This window comes from Cherax quadricarinatus, unplaced genomic scaffold (assembly GCF_038502225.1).
Source record: "Cherax quadricarinatus isolate ZL_2023a unplaced genomic scaffold, ASM3850222v1 Contig685, whole genome shotgun sequence".
NCBI lineage: Eukaryota > Metazoa > Arthropoda > Malacostraca > Decapoda > Parastacidae > Cherax > Cherax quadricarinatus.
Window position 1 is genome coordinate 93,303 of NW_027195711.1, and position 21,578 is coordinate 114,880.

The following is a 21,578-nucleotide window of genomic DNA, read 5'->3' on the forward strand; positions in this document are numbered from 1 at the left end:
AGGAGAAAAGTGGTGGAGCTGGGTCACCCAGGTTGACCGCAAGAATCTGTTTTATTAACTGTTGTGATGCTGTGGAGGAGGATAAGAAAGCCGGTGAGGCAGTCTGGGAAGATTTTGTCTTAGGTGAGGAAGGATACCAGCACCAGCTTCGAGACCTGAAAATCCATATTCAATATAATTTTAAAAGTTCACTATTTTATTGGATAATACACTATTTTATTGGATAATACACTATTTTATTGGATAATACACTATTTTATTGGATAATACACTATTTTATTGGATAATACACTATTTATTGGATAATCTTACAAAACGTATCATGGAATGGTGTTGTATTTATTTGTTGTGAGGTATATAATAACAGGTAGCTACTATTTATAATAAAATATTGATTTTAAACTTAAATTTCATAATAGAAAATGTGTTAATGTTAACATTAACACATTACTTTTCAATGTTAAGCCTACTTCCTAGGCTTAACATTGAGAAGTAATGAGCATCCGACATTGCAGAAGACAGATCGTGAGCGAGAGTGAGAGGGAGATGGGTGGTCCAGGTAGTGAAAGAGAGCAAGGTGGGTGGGAGGAGCTTGCTGACAGCCTGGGTATAAAAGCAACACAAACTCATCCTCCAGCATCATACTTTAGGTGACTCTAGTCTTCTCTTTCAAGTTCACTTTCTGCTGGTTAACAACAATGAAGGTTCTTCTGTTCATTGGTGAATATAACTTAACTTCCAGTATCGTACAGTTGCTGGTACACAGTACTCACAATTTGATGAATAAGACACATACATATGCAACACTTGCCTATCTTTATTGCCGAAATGTTTCACCTGTTTAATAATCTTCTTCAGGCGAATGTCTGATTTACCTGTATTCGCCTGAAGAATTTTTATAACCAAAAAGAAATGCTAAGCCCACTGGGGTCATGGTGCTATATGACCCTAGTGGGTTTAGCGCTTCTTTTCGATTATAATAATTCTTCAGGCGAATACAGGTAAATTAGACATTCGAGACAGTCGAAGAAGTAGGTTTGAGGTGTTCAGTCCCTCAGCCTTTGTAGGAGGTGGTCAGTCCCTCAAGCGTGACCACCTCCTACCAAGGCCAAGGGACAGGTAACCTCATAATTACTACTTCTATTATTTTCAAATGTTACATTCACCTACACTCGTTTCAAGAAGCCTGTTGCGCAGGCGAACTGTTTCAGTAATAAAGTTATCCAAGTGTTGCACATGCATCTTATTCATCAATGTAAAGTATAAAGATGATGTTTAGTATACTATGTTAATAAAGAATGAAGATATTACAATATTTCGCAAGAAAATTACCATCACAAACTGTTTCAACTAAGATTTACCTCTTCTACAGCTCTGTTGGGTATAACCACCGCTGACCAACGTCCTCCCTCAAGTTATGGAGCTCCAAATGGGGGTTTTGGTAATGGCTCTGGTGCCTCAAATGGAGCCCCAAGTAATGGTTACACAGCTCCAGGAAATAATGGCTTCGGAGCTTTTGCAAGTAATGGAAATGGGGCACCCTTTGGCAATGGGTTCGCAGGTGCACCAAGCAATGGATATGGAGCTCCCCCAAGTAATGGATATGGAGCTCCCCCAAGTAATGGATATGGAGCTCCCCCAAGTAATGGATATGGAGCTCCCCCAAGTAACAGGTATGGTCCCCCAACAGGTTCTTATGGACTAGATCCGGAGCTGCTTGCTCTGCAGGAGAACATCCCCGGAGGTGGCGTCCCCGGTGAAGACTACCCAGTCTTGTCTTCTCCACCAGACACTGGCTTCTCTTGTGATGACCAGGCAGTGGCTGGTTATTACGCTGACACCGCCCCTGATGCCAGCTGCCAGGTGTTCCACATTTGCCAGGACCGTGCCGTCAGACGCCAGAAGGACTCATTCCTGTGCCCCAATGGTACCATCTTCAATCAGCAGTACCTGGTGTGTGACTGGTGGTTCAACGTAGACTGTTCTCAGGCTGAGAACTTCTACTCTGTCAACGAACAAATCGGCGTCGTCCCCAGTGCTGGCTATGGTTATGGTCCTATTGCTAACAGTATTTTTAATGGAAACGGTAATGGAAATGGTAACAGGTATAATAATGGTAATAGGCCCAATGGCAATGGTAACAGGTATAATAATGGTAATAGGTCCAATGGCAATGGTAAGAGAAGAAATGGGAATGGAGCAAGTCGTTATGGCTCCAGTGGAAATGGTAGGAATGGCAATGGTGCCAATGGTTATAGAAGGAATGGGAATGGAGTCAGCAATGGGTATAGTGCTCCAGCTGCTCCCTCCACTGCCTATGGAACTCAGTTTTAAAATACCTTACTTAGCTTTTTGGTTTCTGCCACAATGAGTCTACTCAACAATGAACGAGGAGTCAATTTTGTGCTGTAAATATTTATATAGATAATTATTTTTCGGTACATATGTAACGTTTGTCTATATATTATATAATAAAAATTCATGTAAGTTGAATTCATAGATTTTTTACAAGTATCCCTTTTTAAATGCTAGATGACTGTATTTATGTGAAATATCTTATTATTATGTAAAAACATTGTATGAACCACGAGGTTTGCATATTTTCTAATAATTACTTCAAGTGCCAAAATGTCTTTGATTTTAGTGTCTAGGTAAAAGACGAAGTGTTATGGCTTTATCTTAAATATAACAAAGTATTGTATATATTAATAATAGAAATTTATGTGTAAACTGATAAAAAAATATTCGTAGTTTTCCGTATGCCATCCATCTCTTCTCATTAAATATATTGATTATCAATTAAATCTTTGCATCTGATAGTAGTCAAGTTTAGCAAATACTTACAAATATTTGATAAAAGGCAAGGAATTAGCCAGTACTTGCCACAAACTTAAGGGTGACACGGTCCATCCCATGAGCACTGTTGACATAACACATAAACGTGACAGCTACTGATAAAGACAAAAGCAATAACAGTCGGAAATTTCATTTAGACATCATTTTGAGCTGATGTGAGTTGAGTCGAGCCGAACTTAGCCAAGCCTAACCTAGAATAGGCAGACCAACTGTAGCATAACATATTCGTATCTAGAATAACTTATCCATACAGGTATTGCTAGCAGGCTTCTGTAAAGACTAGCAGTCAAAATTGACACTTGGTGACCCCTGGTATCACTACCACATCCAATTTGTTGAGGGTCTGACATCTCCTTATTGAAGCCATCGAAGCCGAGTCGGTAGAGTGGAGGATTTACAATTGCCTGTTTCTGGTTATTAGTCTGCATAACTCCCTGACCAAAAAAAAAAAAAAGGTTATAAACAAAAATAACTGGAAATTTTGAAGAAAATAAACAGTGGTCAATGTTTAAATAAACTCTTAGGAGACAAATACAAAAGGTAAGATGCTGTTTTAGAAGCAACTCATTTGTAGGACGGGAACTAGAGGACTTATCTTGAAGCTGAAATATTATTACTTGCCTCCCCCAGTGAGCTGTTTACTTCGATATCTAACAGAAATCCTCTACAACCGATACAGTAATGAGGGAAGTCTATGTACTTATAGGAGTACATGAATATATGCACCAGAGAACGTGAGGTGCCTCATCTGAGATGAAGGAACATACCAGCCTAGTAGTCCAGTGTACCTCCCTCAGTGTACTTCACAGACACATGATTCACTCACCTCACCTGTTCTCCTACCAGTGTAAATATATGTGTGTGTGTAATTTGTATATTCAGTATGACTTGACGGAAATCTTAACACATCTAATATTGCCCCATATAAAAGCTCTTTCTGCAGACGTGTCCTTTCTTCACTATTATCGGCAGTATGCTATTTGGGTACAATTTACATATGCTGGAAATAGGTGAAGTACTGTACTTCTCATGTGTCGAAGTGCTTAGGAATTTTTAGACGTTGGTAGTCAGTGAACTGCTTCATACTGTGCTAGAATCTACTCTTTTTATAGGGTGTATTTTGAAGGCTCTTTTGTAACTGATAGTGTGATTTTCCTTTTCATGTGGGTTTCATAGGTGTTCTTTTTATGACGTTTCTTGTTTTCAATGATTCGCGTTAGTAGATCTCTTCTTGTCCGACCTATATATTTTTGTTGATAGTCGTTGTAAGATTTGGTAAATTCTTGGAGTGACTGAGGATACTAAATTCTTTGTCTATGTCTTATTGTTGCTGAGTTTGTTTCAATAAAACGATCGACATTTATTTTATTCTGGAGCCAGCTTCATGGAGACCCAGAAGATCAACAAATACGGCGGCTGACACTGTTATAACTTCATCCCAATAGGTTGGGATACCCTCGGAGCGTGGGGCAAGTGTGCACTGAAGTTCATGAAAGAGGAGAGTAACAAACTCAATACTGAAACCAAGGATCCCAGAGAAACCTGCTTTGCAAGCTCCTGATGATGTGTTGATTGCAATACGAAAGACCTAGAGCTGTCATTAACTCCCCCTGTGGTTTTTTACATGTATGTATATATATGTCGTGCTGAATAGGTAAAACTTGCGATTTTGGCTGAAATAGCAACGCACTTCTTTCCGAATAAGGCAAGCTAAAATTTGTGTATGCAATAATTTCGCAAAAATCATTCTGTGCCTAACGAAAAAAATATTTCATTGTGTTTGTTTATTATTAAATTATTGTAAACTTATCTAAAATATATTTAGTTGGATTAGGCTAAATTAAATTACGCTTGTTATAATAAGGTTAGGTAAGTTATCTAATGTCCTTTTGGTACAAAATTATTAATTTTTACATTAACATATATGAAAAAATATATCTTTAAATATTATTGTAACCACAAACGAGTGGTACTGATCAATAACAACACTGCGCTAGCCAAGGATTCGAACCCATGTTGTATTGGCCCACCACTCTGTATGTCCTCGGACCAAGAATAACACACGTAGCTTGGCTGGGTGCTTGGTTCTTGTAGGATTGGGTGGTCCTGTGGGTTAAGGCGTCATGTGGTTCTCGCTCACAATGGCGGGCCAGTACAACATGGGTTTGAATCCTTGGCTAGCGCAGTGTTGTTATTGATCAATATCTTTAAATGTATAAGAGAAAATTTTAGAAAGGATTTAATTTTAAATGAGTTCTTGATAATTGACCAATTTTATCTATTCGGCACGACATATATATGTATATAAAATGTAAGGAGGTACCACCTCTAGAATTGGACTGGGACTTTCATCCTGAGAGAAGACAATAAACATACTTCTCCTAATACCCCCAATATTCTATGTCTTTTTTTTTTTAAGCAAAATACAATAACAAAAATACCATGGGAAGAACTACATGAATAACATCTCAGAGCATACATCTCGAATACTTCATCCAGCTCCCCGGCGGTGGACTGCGTGCGCAGAATGCTGCAGGCATTTTCCCTTCTGGATAGCAACAACACATGCTCCGAGAGTTTACGACGCTACTAGGACAAAGTTATAGCATGGTGGCAGCCCTCTGTATTTGTTGATCTTCTGAGTCTCCCTGAAACTGGCTGCCCCACCCACTCTGGCTTCAGAGTATGGCAAGTATGTGTCAGCCAACACAGTCTGATTACCATCTTTCCAGGGTAGCATGGTGACTCCATCTAGACACTTTTGGGTTTTGTCAGACGTCTGTACCTGAGGTTCCCTTTCTGCTGGGCAACTGGTTGTGGCGAGACTTCCCTTCTGGCATATAACAGACGACACCATGTAGTCCAAATTGATCAGCTGACGCCCTGCAGTAAATGCACCTATGTTCGGTAAGAATGGGGCGTGGCTAAGCGAAGAGCTACACCAATCCGAATGGCCTGCGGGTGTAGCCGAGTGCCCAATGAGGAATTAGGAACAGCTGAAAGGAAATTCCCTGAATGTGGTGCTCCTCACTGATAGGAGACGAGCTTTGTCCTTTTCTGTGTCGTTGTTGAGCAGTATGTTAAAGATTTTTTTCCACAATCGGTTCTGCCCAGTGGGACTGTTTGTGCTCTCTGGGTAGCCCTGGTCTGCTTGAAGAGTCTGCGTGGCTGCTTCGATGAACTTTGGGTCTTGAGCTCCTACAGCACCTCTCAAGTGTTCGGAGACAAACTTCACTAGTTCACTGGGAGCCATACACAAGAACAGAAATACAGGTAATGCCACCTGCGTTGCCTTGTGCACCCCTACAGCTCCCAGTCATACCGGAAGAGTTGTTTCATCCCACTGGTGGTCTTCCAGTGACAGATTCAGTGCCTTCCTAACGATAAATCTCCGGAATGCGTCGTATTCACTGAGTGTTGGGTTGTCCAAGGAGGGTGCACACCGGAAGAAGTAAGTTAGTTTTGGCAGAGTTAGACACCTCGTGAGCAGATACAGGGCGTCATGGACATCTGGATCACTTATTCTCTCCTCCATCCTGCTCAATTCATTCAGTCTGTCCTCGAAGACTGTGGCGACGGCCCGACGACCCAGCGGTGCTCCCAGTAAGATGCTCTTGGACGGGGTGGTAGAGGTTCGGGAAGGATTGTTCATGCCATTGTAATTATTTCTTGTTTTCTTTTGATGATTTCACACTTGGAGGGATTGAGAATGAGTCCTTAGGCTTCTCTCTTTGACTACACCAGTTGTAGGTCCTCTAGCAGGTATTCTTCCATACCTGCCAGAGTGCCATCATCCAAGTACCAGATACTGAGTTCTCTGCTCAGGCTGGAAGTTAGTTCTCTTACCGCCATGCAGAAGAAAAATGGAGCGAGTGGGTTACCCTGCTGAACCCTCTCTGATGAGGTGATTTCATGCTCGCCAAATAAAGAATTGAAGTTTTGTTGAAGCCAGCTGAAATAAAGGGAAAAAGACTTTGGAACTGCTCTCGAACTTAGGCCGCAGGAAAGTCGAACCTCCGAGCTTTGGGACAAAATACGCAGTTTTATACGCATCTTGCCAGACTGAGCAATATTTTGGCGCCCAGTCAGGCTAGGCGTTGGATCCAAGCAGCCAGGATCAGGCAGGTGATAACTTTTTTTATCTCATCTCGGATATGCATCGACCAACGAAAGATATTAGAATGCTTAGACTTCACAGAACACGTGAAATATTTACATTTATCTCAAGCCGGAGGAGACTCGCACCTATGAGCCTTGGGATAAATTATGTCTGGCTCGTCTTGCCAGGCTTAGTAAATGTTTTGTAACTGAGACCTGAAAATTCATTTTCATCATTAATTATTGTATAGAATATCATTTAATTGGATTATCATTCAAAAATTCTGTTTTTATTTGAATTGTAAGATATATAATGACACCACCTTGAGTGCATTATATTCTTTCTGCTACTTCAACTTTAATATTTTTTTTTTAATTTCACACATTATTTTTTTTTTCATTATGTACTTGGAAAATATCTTTAGGTACAGCCTGCGAGGTAATGCACACAGTAATATCCACTGTAGTGGCCTTCCAGGAGACAGATCGTGAGCAAGAGTGAGAGGGAGATGGGTGGGCCAGGTAGTGAAAGAGAGCAAGGTGGGTGGGAGGAGCTTGCTGACAGCCTGGGTATAAAAGCAACACAAACTCATCCTCCAGCATCACACTTCAGCACCTCCTGCCTCTTGCTGAACGAAGATCCTTATTACTACTCTTTGTAACTCAACTGTTTTGCTGGACGGCAACCATGAAGGTTCTCCTGTTTATTGGTAAATACAGCCTGACTTCCAGCGTAAAGATGATGTCTGATATATTCTGTTGTTAAAGGATGGTGATAATTTGATACTTTGCAAGAATATTATCACCTGAAAATGTTGTATCTAAGATTTATCTCTTCTTTAGCTCTGCTATTCATGTTGTATGATCCCTTTCGGGTTCAGCACTTAGTTTGATTATATTAATATTCTAGCTCTGCTGGGAGTAACCACCGCTGACCAACGCCCTCCTTCAAGTTACGGAGCCCCAAATGGAGGTTTCGGTAATGGGTTTGGTGCCTCAAATGGAGCCCCGAGTAATGGTTATACACCTCCAGGAAGCAATGGCTTCGGAGCTTCTCCAAATAATGGATATGGTGCCCCCTTTGGCAATGGATTTGGACCCTCTTCAGGCAATGGGTTCGCAGGTGCTCCAAGCAATGGATATGGAGCTCCCCCAAGTAACAGGTATGGTCCCCCAACAGGTTCTTATGGACTAGATCCGGAGCTGGTTGCTCTGCAGGAGAACATCCCCGGAGGTGGCGTCCCCGGTGAAGACTACCCAGTCTTGGCTTCTCCACCAGACACTGGCTTCTCTTGTGATGACCAGGCAGTGCCTGGTTATTACGCTGACACTGACCCTGAAGCCAGCTGCCAGGTATTCCACATTTGCCAGGACCGTGCCCTCAGACGTCAGAAGGACTCATTCCTGTGCCCCAACGGTACCATCTTCAACCAGCAGTACCTGGTGTGTGACTGGTGGTTCAACGTAGACTGTTCTCAGGCTGAGAACTTCTACTCCGTCAACGAACAGATTGGTGTCGTCCCCAGTGCAGGCTATGGTTATGGCCCCATTGCTAACAGTATTTTTAATGGAGTTGGTAATGGTTATAATAATGGTAATAGGGCAAATGGCAATGGCAACCGAAGAAATGGAAATGGCGCAAATCGTTATGGATCCAACGGAAATGGTAGGAACGGGAATGGTGCTAATGGCATTGGTAGGAATGGGAATGGAGTCAGCAACGGATATAGTGTTCCAGCTGCGCCATCCACTTCCTATGGAACTCAGTTTTAAAATGTTATAATTAAATTTTGCTTTTTGGCACTTGACTGTCTCTGATTCTACTCAATAATGAATGAGGAGTTATCTTCATTCTTTTGTAAATATATATATGAATGGACGCAAATTAAGGTGTAATAAACAAGTGTAACTGTATAAACAGAAGGGTGGACTACGGGCTCGTAGGTCTACTGTTAAAGCTCCTGGGCTGAGGGAAGGAGTTCGGTTGAGCTACAGTTGATGTCATTGGAATATAATATAATAAACATTAGTTCCGGATCCATCCTATTAGAAGCCCGGGTTAGCCTAGACGGTGGAGCGTTGGACTGTCAGTTCACGGTCTGCGGTTCGAGACCCTCGTCCTCTCTTTAGTTTATTCAAAGCCACGAATGACTATTTTTCACTGCTTACGTAATGTTAATCTATTTATGCATAATAAACATTGCTGACTGCTGATTTCATACATTTTCCTTGCATCCTTTTCAAAACATTCGTTGATTATGAAATAAGTAAGAATTATTAGATTTGTATCTAATAACTTGGAATATATATCACGAGGTTTTTATCTTTCTGAGAATTTAAATTAATAAAATCCTTGCAAATCAAAATGTCTATGATGTTATTTTAAGTAGATTTCGTTATAGATTATTCTCAAATATAACATATTTATATCTCATGATAAATTTACCGGTTGTCTTACTTGGTGTATATATATATATATATATATATATATATATATATATATATATATATATATATATATATATATATCTTCCTTCACGCACCGGCCGTTGAAAGGATGCGACTGACACCAGTCGACTAACACCCAGGTACCCATTTTATACTTATGGGTGAACACAGACAACCGGTGAAAGGAAACACGTCCAATGTTTCCACCCCTTCGCCGGGAATAGAACCCGGACCCTTACCACGTTAAGCGAGAGCTTTTACCACCAGGCCACTCCCACAATACCACCACTCCTCAACTCACCACTCTCTCTTCTGAGAAATTCACTGTAAACTTGCAAAACTTCCTCTGTGACGATTTGACATAGCAAAATAGCAAGAATATCCTCGCTATGTGGCTATTGTTCCAGTGGCTAGTGCAGTGTTTGTGGGTATACTACAAGAGACAAAAGTGACCTGGTGGCTAAAACTCTTGCTTCACACGGTGAGGGTCGGGGTTCCATTCCCGGCAAAGGAGTTGAATCATTGGGCGTAGCTGCAGCCAATAGCATACTTTTCAGCCAAGTTCCAGCCACATCAGAGAGCTTACTCTACCATTGAAAAAGAACCCCTCGCGCTGGTACTGGCTTTGGAGCATTTCGATGTTTATGTGGGCCAGACATCGCAGGTGGTCACAGTCTACAGTGATCACAACCCGTTAGTCTATCTCCAAGCCATGAAGAATTGTAATATGGGTAGCCTGTCCGAGAGCTGGAGCTGGACTTAGAGAAACGGTTGAGCTTAGGGTGAAGCTTGTAGCAGGAACATTGTGTAGCTTGCTGTCTCGCTTCGCTTTACAAATTTTGCGTGTCAGTTGCTTATGATCAGCCTTGCTATTGTGTGATCGTTCAACAGCTCGCTACTAGCTTGTTCAGTGTGCTCGCTTCGCTACGGTCAATCTTGTGTGCAGTCGGCTTTGCTTGTATGCGTATTCTGCAATCGTACTGTGCATAGCTAAGCGTGTTCTGCAAATTAACGTGTTACGTTGGGGTATTCGTACTGTGCATAGCGAATAACTTATGCCACCTAGACGAGTCAGACGCCTGGTGTCGGCATATACTTTGCATAACCTACCTAAATTGTCCCTACAGCGTTGTTGGCAAATTGCTCGTTCCATTGGCATTCCCTATAAACGCACTCTCACAGCTGCGCAACTGCGTTCACTTATTGCTGACAAACTTATTGAAGAAGAGATGGCACATCAAACTCCTCCCTCTACGGGAGCTGGGGCAAAAACTCTTATGTTCTCCCATGAGGAAGATGATACACCTACGGAGCAAAATGGTCAGTATAGTGCAGCTGGGTTGTCTCGAGGTGAATCAGCGTCGTTGGCACTTGAGCTGGCAAAAATCACGCTGGAGCAAACTAGGGAACAGAGAGCATTCGCAAGGGAAGAATTTGATAGGGAAAGAGAAAGGAGGCAGTTTTCGCATTCTGTAAACGATTTCAGTTTACAAAAAGCAGTACAGCTTGTTCCCCGCTTCAATGAGGCCGAACCAGAGCAATTTTTCGAAAGCTTCGAAAATCAGGCTCGAGCCTTGAGGTGGCCGGAACAGCACTGGGCAGCGTTGGTTCATACAGCATTATTGGGTAAGGCACAGGAATTTACGTCGGTATTAACTGACGCTGAATTCTCTGATTATCAAGTAGTGAAGACCACAGTGTTGGGAGCATATACATGTATCCCAGCTAAATATCGTAAGACCTTCAAATTGAACAGGCGGCAGCTTGGTCAATCCCTGGTGGACTTTGTGAGTCAGCAAACCAAAGCTTTTACCAGCTGGTATAAAGCGAGTGGTGTCTCTAACTTTGAGGAGCTGGTGCAGCTTATTCTGATTGATAACCTGCTGGAGTCTGTGGGACCAGAGGTTCGTGTCTTTCTGCAGGATCGTGACTTAACCACTGCATTGGAGGCGGCCAGGTTGGCTGATACCTTCGAAACGAACCGCTCCTTGTCCGAGCGGTCCCGTCTCTCTTTTCAACAGTCTGGCGTGAGCAGAGATCGACAACATTGGAGAATGAAGTGCCAGCCGGAGGGAGAGCGTCTACGTCATCCAACCAAGTCACCTGGTGAGCCACGCTTCTCAACATATGGTCTCCCTGCGGAGAGGCAAACTACTTATGGAGCATCTCGACAACAATATCCAGAGAGGCACCAGCCAGAACGACACCACTTGCAACGTCATCAGGGAGTAAAGGGCAAGCCTGTCGTCTGCTTCAGGTGCAATAAAGTAGGTCACATCAGTTCCAACTGCCCCCAAAAACCTCAACCCATTGGGAAAATCTCTAATATCCCTAGTAACATGTCCCCTAGAGAAGTAGAAAAAGGTATGGCCCCTTATTATTGCGAAAGTCTTATTTCCCTTCAGGAAAACTCAGAACCAACTAAAGTAAATACCTTTAGAGATACTGGAGCATATTGCTCAATTGTCAGAGAAGGAATATTACCCCTTTCAGAGAATACTTCTTTGAATTCCTCAGTTTTATTGGAAGCATTTGGAGGAACTATTTATTCTGTTCCTTTGCATAAAATTTATGTACAGTGCAAATATTACACTGGGTACTTGACTGTAGGTGTCTCAAAAGGATTTCCCATGAAAAATGCCATGTTATTACTGGGTAATAACATTACTACTGTTAGTTCGTGTCCTGAACCTATAATGATTAATGCTTCTCCAGTGTTGGCCATAACTCGGGCAACATCCCAAGGGTTGTCTGGAGAGAATGTTGACCTATCCTTGGACGACTCCGATCTCGGAATAGCCACGTTGTTTTATGAGACACACCGGCCGGAGTCTCGTAAATCAAGTGAACAGACCCCGATCAAGCCTTCCTATTCCCAGGTTGCAGGATTGCCAGATGTCTTTGTTTCCATGCCCGAGGGACTGTCCTTCCAGGAGGAACAACGAAAGGACCCTTCTTTAAAATTCGCTTTTCAGACAGCCATGGGTAAATCCTCTTTGGGTCATCCAGTCAAGTATGAAGTTAAAAATGATTATTTGGTCTGCACTGAGACTGGTAAGGAGATAGAGGGCCGGCAATTATACGACAGGTTAGTGGTTCCAACCAAGTATAGACCTCAGATATTAAATATAGCTCATAATACGTCATTAGGAGGTCACTTAGGAATTACAAAAACCTTGTATAGAATCACAAAAGAATTTTATTGGCCAAAATTAAAGAATATCCAGTTCCTCATGATAGGAAATCTCTTCAACGTTTCCTAGGCATGATCGGATTTTACAGAAGATTCTGTAAGAATTTCTCAGATATTGTAGCCCCTCTTACCTCTCTTACCAGTCATAAAGTTCCCTTTATTTGGACTTCAGATTGTAACACTGCTTTTAATAAAGCAAAAAGATTATTGTGCTCTGCACCCATTCTCCTGTCTCCAGACTTCTCCAAACCTTTTTTATTACAGGTTGATGCTTGTGAGTCTGGGGTTGGGGCGGTACTATTACAAATCGGGAACAAGGAGCTGCAGCCAATAGCATACTTTTCAGCCAAGTTCCAGCCACATCAGAGAGCTTACTCTACCATTGAAAAAGAAGCCCTCGCGCTGGTACTGGCTTTGGAGCATTTCGATGTTTATGTGGGCCAGACATCGCAGGTGGTCACAGTCTACAGTGATCACAACCCGTTAGTCTATCTCCAAGCCATGAAGAATTGTAATAGGCGCGTTTCTTTACACCGGTTGTTTATGTTTACCCATCAGTAAATTGGGTACCTGGGTGTTAGTCGACTGGTGTGGGTCGCATCCTGGGACAAAACTGCAGCGGCAACAGGAACCTTGTCCTCTATTTTTACTTCTACCTGAGGTTCCCAGCAGCCCAGTGATGACCTAATCAAGACCCGCATAACCCTAACATGTGTGGATACCCAGAATGATATAAAGCAACTGCAGAAATCACCCAAAAGTTCACAAATTTACCAACTAATAGGACTCGTTCTAGCAACTCCTACCCCGCTGCCACTGAAGTGATACTCCACAACATTCACCCAACACCCATCGCCTACTATTCACCTGAAGCCACAGCCAATGGACAAGGGTCAGAACAATAAAAGATGATCCAGTAACCAGCTAAGGACTCCTAACATCAAAGGTGAGAGCAGTAATAACACGAGGAAAACTTGTAGTACTGCCAGCCAGGACACAACCCTCATCACCCACCGACACCACCACAACACACGACAGACAACAAACATGGCCGCCGCTACAGTCCAAGATAACTCCTTCCCAGTATTTGATGTCAAGAAGATCACCGACCCAGAAATAGCTAAACTCCTTATGATTCAGAACCAAACGATCACCAAACTAACTCAAGAAATGCAGGAACTAAAGGCTAGCAATGCAGATTACCTCAACAAGATCACTGCTCTAGAACATAAACTAGACACTCTAGAACAACAAAGCAACACCCACACCCGGTCCCTAGACACCATCAACACTCTAAAAGACCAAGTCACCCTATTTACTACCAACATTACAGAGGAAAGATCAAGAGTGGACCAACAACTTGCCAATGTCATAACCAACTTCCAAGACCATAATGACCAACAGCAGCTAACTGACGCTGTTGTAGTTAACAGCAAACATCTCCCAGCCACAGTCACCCAAGAGACCTGCATGGAGACCACCCTACAGCTTATCAAGGACCACCTTCGCCTTAACATACGTAGTGATGACTTAAAGGATTGCAAACTGATGGGCTATCAAGCAGGTAAAAAAACAGTGCTGTTAAAATTCCAATCTAGCTTACAAAGAAACAACCTACTAAAAACATCTATTTCTATGAAAACTGATGTTTACGTCAATGAGTGCCTTACCAAAACGAGACAAAACCTTCTTTATCGGCTAAGAAAATTGCACTATGCCCAAAAAATCCACCAGTGCTTTGTGAGGGATGGAAAAATAGCAGTTAGGAAACAGCCCACTGGGAAGAGATACTTCATCTCCACAGAACATGACCTTAAAACATTCCTAAGTGAGGCTGGACTAACAGAATCAGAGTAAAGTGCAGATAATACCCATAGTCCACCCTTAGTGTTATATTGTCATAAATTTGTGCCCCCCTAAAATTCTAATACTCCAACTACTTTTAATTGTCATTGTTGTATTCATCGACCATTCTACCTCATAGTCTTAATTGTATTTAATATCTACAGAATCTGTCTCCTTTTTTACAATTTACCACTTCACCGTTCCATCTTATTTTTTTATAAACTAACCATAACTTGTCTTCAATAATTCTACCTCACTTTAAAAAATACTCAATTGCCCAATTTTATTCTAAATCCCTATTATTGCCCAATTTTACTTTAAACTATATCGATCAAACTTATTGTAAACTTCTTTTATTGACCATTTTTATTCCATACTTTTTTAACCTAGTATTTTCAACTACAACTTTTATATTATCCTGTCTACCATCTTACTAGCATATTATAACCAAGTCATTGACATTTTTATTTTTATCATTTTTTTATTATTATTTTGCTACCTTAATTTGTGTATTTTATCCTGTCAATTTAAATCTAATTATACTCTAATTCTTGTAAACAACTTATATAAGACCTTAGTGCAATTACAATTGAGAGTCTTGTTCCTTTATTATATTATTAGATTAATCACAGTTTTACTCTAGCTCATTCTAGCTCAATTATAGTCAATACCAAATTCACTATACTAGACCATAGTGCAATTACTAGTGAGAGACTAGTGCTATTTTTAATTTGTACTTTTATATTATTAGATTAAACCTATTGTACTTTAGCTCACTCTAGCTCAAAACATAGACTCCACAAAAGTCAGTATTAGACCTTAGTGCAATTACAAATGAGAGTCTTGTTCTATTTTTAATTTGTATTTTTATATTACTAGTTTATACCTAGTTGTACTTTAGTTCATTCCAGCACAACACATAGACAACATCAACTTCATTATGTGTAGTAGTGACTATATCCTACATGACCAAAATACTCTAGCTATATACTTGTCCAAACTTCCTACCACTACAGATATCAGTAGTAGAACTCAACACACAACTCAGGATATAAATAACCATAATTCTAAACCTAGAAGATGATTGATCACGTTGACCCTGATCTAAACCTCCATAATCTGACACCCAATCAAAACCTATTGGAAAGTAACTGCCTTTATTACACAGCATCACAAGCCATCACTATCCTAAACAATGCTAAAAGTCTATCAGTACTTAACTACAACATCAGGTCCTTAAGCAAACACTATGATGACCTCCTAGCACTCCTTGAATCACTAAAGACACCCTTCTCCTGCATTATTCTTACTGAGACCTGGCTTAAGCAGGACACAATAGATATCTACCCTCTACCAGGATACACAGCAATTCACAACTGCAGAACAAACCAAGTTGGGGGTGGTATTGCAATCTATTACTCTAACCAATTATCTTGTCTTAGCACCACTTGCTTTAGTGATGAATATGGGGAATACATTTTTGCTAATTTTACTGTAAAAAACCTTAAGACGCCTATAACAATCGGTTCCATTTACCGGATACCTCACACAAACATCCCAAATTTCAGTGAGAAATTAAAGTCACTACTAACAAACAGACAAATGAATAAGCACCACCTTCTCTTAGCTGGAGACTTCAACATCAACCTTGGCTTACTAGATGATCAGACTGTAACTGATTTCATCAACAATATGAACAACACACTTCTCATACCAACAATAACTAAACCAACCAGGCTCACTGAGACAAGTGGAACCATAATAGACCACATATGGACCAATATACTAGCCCCCCTTAAATCAGGGATAATCAGAGATAGCACTACAGACCACTACCATACCTTCCTCCTGACAAACATTAGTAAACCACCACTTGAATACAACAAAGTCTCATTTAGACTCCATGACGAGGCTTCAGTAAGGAAGTTCACAGCTGACTTAGAGACTGTTGATTGGCCTACAGAATTCTCCAAGGCCAATGGTATTGATGACTGGACAGACATTTTTCTTAACAAATTACTTAGACTATACAACAAACATTGTCCTATAAAAACAAAACAGATCACAAACAAACGGCTTGGTTGCCCATGGCTAACCAGCACCATTCTGAAATCCATTGACAAGAAACACCAATATGAAAAGCAATATAGACAGGGCTTAATACACAAAGATACTCTTAAACACTATTCATCAGCTCTCACCAAAGTGATAAAAAAAGCCAAACAACTATACTACTCCAGTAGATTCACAGACACTAGAGGAGATATAAAAAAGACCTGGAAAACACTCTCTCAGATTCTAGGGACCCACAAACTGAGAAAAACCAAGAATATTGTCCTAACTAAACCTAATGAAACACCACTACATCCCACTGACACAGCTAACAAGATAAACGACTTCTTCTCAAACATAGGATCTAATCTCGCCAGTAAAATCCCACATACCAATGCCCATGCCGGGGACTACCTAGATGGAAATTTCCCTAATTCCTTCTATCTTGCACCAACTGAGCCCACGGAAGTCATTGAGATCATAAAGTCACTTAAAAATAACTCGGGGAATCTGTCTCATTTCCCACTATTACTGTACAAGCGAGCGGCCCATGTCCTTTCGCATGCTATTTCATTACTTTTTAACAAGTCAATAGAGACTAGCACCTTCCCGAAACTACTCAAGATGGCAAGGGTTACACCAATACATAAAGGTGGTGACCCTACGGACTTAAACAACTATAGGCCAATATCTAACTTACCATTGCTATCCAAAATCTTTGAGAAACTCGTGCACAGGAGACTGTATTCATTTACAACGGCTCAAAACATACTCAACCCCTGCCAGTTTGGATTCAGGAAAAATAAAAGCACTAATGATGCAATCATAAAAATGCTAGATCTGCTTTATACAGCATTGGAAAATAAGGAATATCCACTAGGAATTTTTATTGACCTAATAAAAGCTTTTGTCACAGTAGACCACGACATCCTACTCCACAAACTTGATCACTACGGTATAAGAGGCCATGCGCTTGCTTATTTCAAATCTTACATTACTAATAGGTATCAGTACGTCACCATTAAAGACACAGCATCAGCAACACGGCTACTTGATACTGGAGTTCCGCAGGGAAGTGTCCTTGGTCCCCTGCTCTTCCTCATATATATCAATAACCTTCCAAACGTATCCCAACACCTGAAACCCATTCTCTTTGCTGATGACACGACTTATGTCATCTCTCACCCTAATCTTGCCACCCTCAACACCATTGTGAATGAGGAGCTGATTAAAATATCGACTTGGATGACAGCCAATAAACTTAAGCTTAACACTGACAAAACCTACTATATTATGTTTGGTAGCAGAGCAGGAGATGCACAAATTAACATTAAGATTGACAACACTCTAATTACCAGAAATAATGGGGGAAAATTCCTAGGCTTATACCTTGACAACAACCTGAATTTCAGCACCCATATCCAGCATATAGCCAAAAAAGTATCCAAAACGGTTGGGATCCTCTCCAAGATACGATACTACGTGCCGCAAAATGCCCTTCTCACACTGTACCACTCACTTATTTATCCATACCTCACCTATGCTATTTGTGCTTGGGGATCAACTGCAGCAACACACCTAAAGCCAATAATAACCCAACAAAAAGCTGCAGTAAGAATAATCACTAAATCCCATCCCTGGCAACACACCCCCCCACTCTTCATAGATCTATACTTACTCCCAGTTCAGTACATCCACACTTACTACTGTGCAATCTACATCTACAGGGCCTTAAACTCTAATATCAACCTTGACCTAAAACGCTTTCTTGATAGTTGTGACAGAACCCACAGGCATAACACCAGACACAAACATCTCTACGACATTCCCCGTGTCCGACTAAACCTTTACAAAAATTCAATGTATGTCAAAGGCCCTAAAATCTGGAATACCCTACCTGAGAACTCTAGAACTGCAGACACATTCATCACCTTCAAAACTACTATTAGAAAACATCTTATCTCGCTGATACACCCCGTCAACTAACAACACGAATACCACCTGGTAGTTCACACTTACACTCACTCACTCATTTGACCATAAACAGAAATATTAATCTCAGTCTTAAAATAATGAATCCTGTGATACTCCAATACTGAAACTATATACTGTGCCAAAACAAAAGCATTCATATTGCTAAACTCACAAACTAGTATTTAGTCACTTAGCCATAATACCATCTTACCTCATAATTTGTAATATTTTACAATTAAGAATAAAACTAAGTATGCCCGAAATGCCTAGCCATGCTAAGCGTTCTAGTGGTACACTCTGTAATCACAATTTTACTACATGTAAACCAAACAATAACCAAATTTCTGTAAACTCAGCATTGTAATCCTTATAGAGAATAAACTTTGAATTGAATTGAATTGAATAATTTGCCCGATATGCTCTGCATAACAAGCGACTTTCTATATTGCAGTATGTCATTAATATCAGCTAGGTCTGTATACCTTGTACTTGTATTTGTAGAAGTAAAGATACTGTTATTATTTTTTATTTATTATCACACTGGCCGACTCCCACCAAGGCAGGGTGGCCCGAAAAAGAAAAACTTCACCATGTTATTTCACTGTTATTATTATTTTTATTAATATAATTATTATTTATAAATGTAAGGAGCCTACTTCCTCCAATTACTGTCACACAGATTGCATTCCAGAAGAAGAAGAATTTTGTTGTAGCCAGGTAGAACAGCTCAAGAGATTAAAAGATATCCAAAATCTCGTGATATATATGGAAACGAGCCAGGAGCTACAAAAGGAAGGTTCAGAGGTACCTCAAGGACTCCTCTCCAATAATCAAGACTGCCGTTATTCTCTGTGTTGTAAAGATGAGCTAAGATAATCCATCACAGGGAAGCACTTCATGAGCTCCTCAAATCATTAGATATCCTTCAAGCTATTGCAGAAGACCAGAGCAAATGACATAAGCTGCTCAGCTGATGGTGACACTTTTGACAAGGACTGGAAGTCCCACACTGAGGTCACTTCAGAAGTAAATAACTGGTGGAATTCTGTCACCGCTAAGGCTGCTCATATAGTCAGAGCTCAAAACACTACACTTGGAAATTCTAACACAGTTCCTTTGACCACCACAGAAAGAACAGATCCTCTTCCCAGCAACAAAATAAGCTTAGGATCAATACTGACATCACTGCTTCATCACCTGCCAGCACACCAGAGAGCGCACATACCATCACTGACACATCACCTGTCAGCACACCTGCCAACACTACTCCAACGTTTGGCACCAGTGCTTCATCTACCAATACTGAGTCAGGATTTTCTCCACCAGAGATTGTTGCAGTTAATAATCAGGGAACCAACATTGCACCTGAACAAGTGCTGCGCCAAAATAAGTTCTGGGGAGTGGCAGAGGACGTGGAAGAGGAAGAGAACAGCTACAACCGTCTCACCTTGCATCAATACAGTCCTAGAAAAATACTCATCAGATACACAATCATTATTCTCACCAGCGGCAGAATCTACAGGTAAATCAGCTGCTTAATCAAAAGAGGAACAAAAGAGGTGCAACAAATAGGAGACCATCCACTCAGGCACCTAGGCAGTACTCTCGCTGTCACCGGAAGGGGCACACCAATAACAACTGCCTGCGAGATACCAGGTGCAATTACTACCACAAGAGGGGACATCATGAGGACCAGTATCGGAAGAAAAAGGAACTTGACAGACAAGATTACCTGTTTAGAGATCAATTCTCGGAACAAACCAGCAGGATCTCTGAACTGGTGAACACACTCACACGTCACCCACCCAGCTACTCCTAAATCAGTCCGGCATGTTGTTTTGTGCCTTATACATGACCACAGACTTATATCCCAGCAGCTGCCCCGGTGTTCTACCTGTCTCATGGGGAGACGCCTTACACACCTTACACACCCACCACCTCAAGCTGAACACAGTCATGAGGAGTCAGTCTATCAGTATCTTGTCGGCCAACATTAGAGGATTCATTACCATTACGCACAGTTTCGTGAACACTCGATTTCCCGACATGAAAGCTGTTGTTGAAATAATTCTGGACGAGAGTTCTCTGGAAAATTTGCCAAGAATTGCTGGCTACACCTCCTGGATGAGAAGAGACAGGTACGGGCAAAGAGGAAATACTGCTGTGTGCTTCTCTAAAATTGTTGCCGTCCCTACTCATCTAGAAATGATCTTCAAGCTATGCATAAATACTAATACCTCTGTACTAGCATGCGCAATGTACAGACCTCACTGGCAACATGCAGACCCCATAAACTTCTTGATGGAAAATGTGGACTCCCTTCTTCTCCAACACATGTCAAAATATTATAATAGTTGGTGACCTCAACCAACATCTTATACAGAGGGACTTTGATGACCTTCTTGCAGTGTTTGACATGAGAAGCTTTGGTGGTGGGTGACCTGAGCAAAGTACATGAGTATATAGAGAGAGCATAGTGACGTGAAGAGTCATGGCGTTCCTACGGTGAAGGTGACATTGATCAAACTGGGGAGGGTTAATTAGGCGGGTTTTATATCTTAGAGACAAACCTGTCATTCGATCTTCTTCACGAGTGCACAGTTATCACGCTTTGTGTTCACAGTTCCAGAGCACAGTAATCAGGTGACGTGTTCACAGTTCCGTAGTAGAGTTAGCAGAGCCTGTGTCTCTTGGTCCATAACACAGTAGGTTTCGTGTCCCTTGGTCCATAACAAAGTAGGTCTCGTGTCCCTTGGTCCATAACACAGTAGGTCTCATGTCCCTTGGTCCATAACACAGTAGGCCTCGTGTCCCTTGGTCCATAACACAGTAGGTCTCGTGTCCCTTGGTCCATAACACAAAAGGTCTTGTGTCCCTTGGACCATAACACAGTAGGTCTAGTGTCCTTGGTCCATAACATAGTAGGACTCGTGTCCCTTGGTCCATAACACAGCAGGTCTCGTGTTCCTTCGTCCATAACACAGTAGGTCTCGTGTCCCTTGATCTATAACACAGTAGGTCTCGTGTCCCTTGATCCATAACACAGTAGGTCTTGTGTCCCTTGGTCCATAACATAGTAGGTCTCGTGTCCCTTGGTCCATAACACAGTAGG

The 21,578-nt window shown here is 41.3% G+C and overlaps 2 protein-coding genes across 2 annotated transcripts; both read left to right on the plus strand.

The window, feature by feature from the left end:
* The first annotated feature begins 636 nt into the window (after positions 1–636).
* LOC128685300 (pro-resilin-like) lies at positions 637–2,513 on the plus strand. The gene is made up of 2 exons (XM_070080617.1): positions 637–720; positions 1,373–2,513. Exons 1-2 carry the CDS (start codon positions 699–701, stop codon positions 2,332–2,334), a joined length of 984 nt encoding a protein of 327 aa, XP_069936718.1. The 5' UTR covers positions 637–698; the 3' UTR covers positions 2,335–2,513.
* A 5,059-nt stretch (positions 2,514–7,572) lies between these two features.
* On the plus strand, positions 7,573–9,164 carry LOC128685337 (pro-resilin-like). Its single transcript, XM_053771820.2, has 2 exons — positions 7,573–7,664; positions 7,865–9,164. Exons 1-2 carry the CDS (start codon positions 7,643–7,645, stop codon positions 8,725–8,727), a joined length of 885 nt encoding a protein of 294 aa, XP_053627795.2. The 5' UTR covers positions 7,573–7,642; the 3' UTR covers positions 8,728–9,164.
* The last annotated feature ends 12,414 nt before the right edge of the window (positions 9,165–21,578 follow it).

What these genes read in the sequence shown, in the direction of transcription:
- LOC128685300 (XM_070080617.1), top strand. Translation starts at nt 699, where the DNA reads ATGAAGGTTCTTCTGTTCATTG. An exon ending in GAAGGTTCTTCTGTTCATTG is followed by an intron (nt 721 to 1,372) that starts GTGAATATAACT and finishes CCTCTTCTACAG; the next exon opens with CTCTGTTGGGTATAACCACC.
- LOC128685337 (XM_053771820.2), top strand. Translation starts at nt 7,643, where the DNA reads ATGAAGGTTCTCCTGTTTATTG. An exon ending in GAAGGTTCTCCTGTTTATTG is followed by an intron (nt 7,665 to 7,864) that starts GTAAATACAGCC and finishes TTAATATTCTAG; the next exon opens with CTCTGCTGGGAGTAACCACC.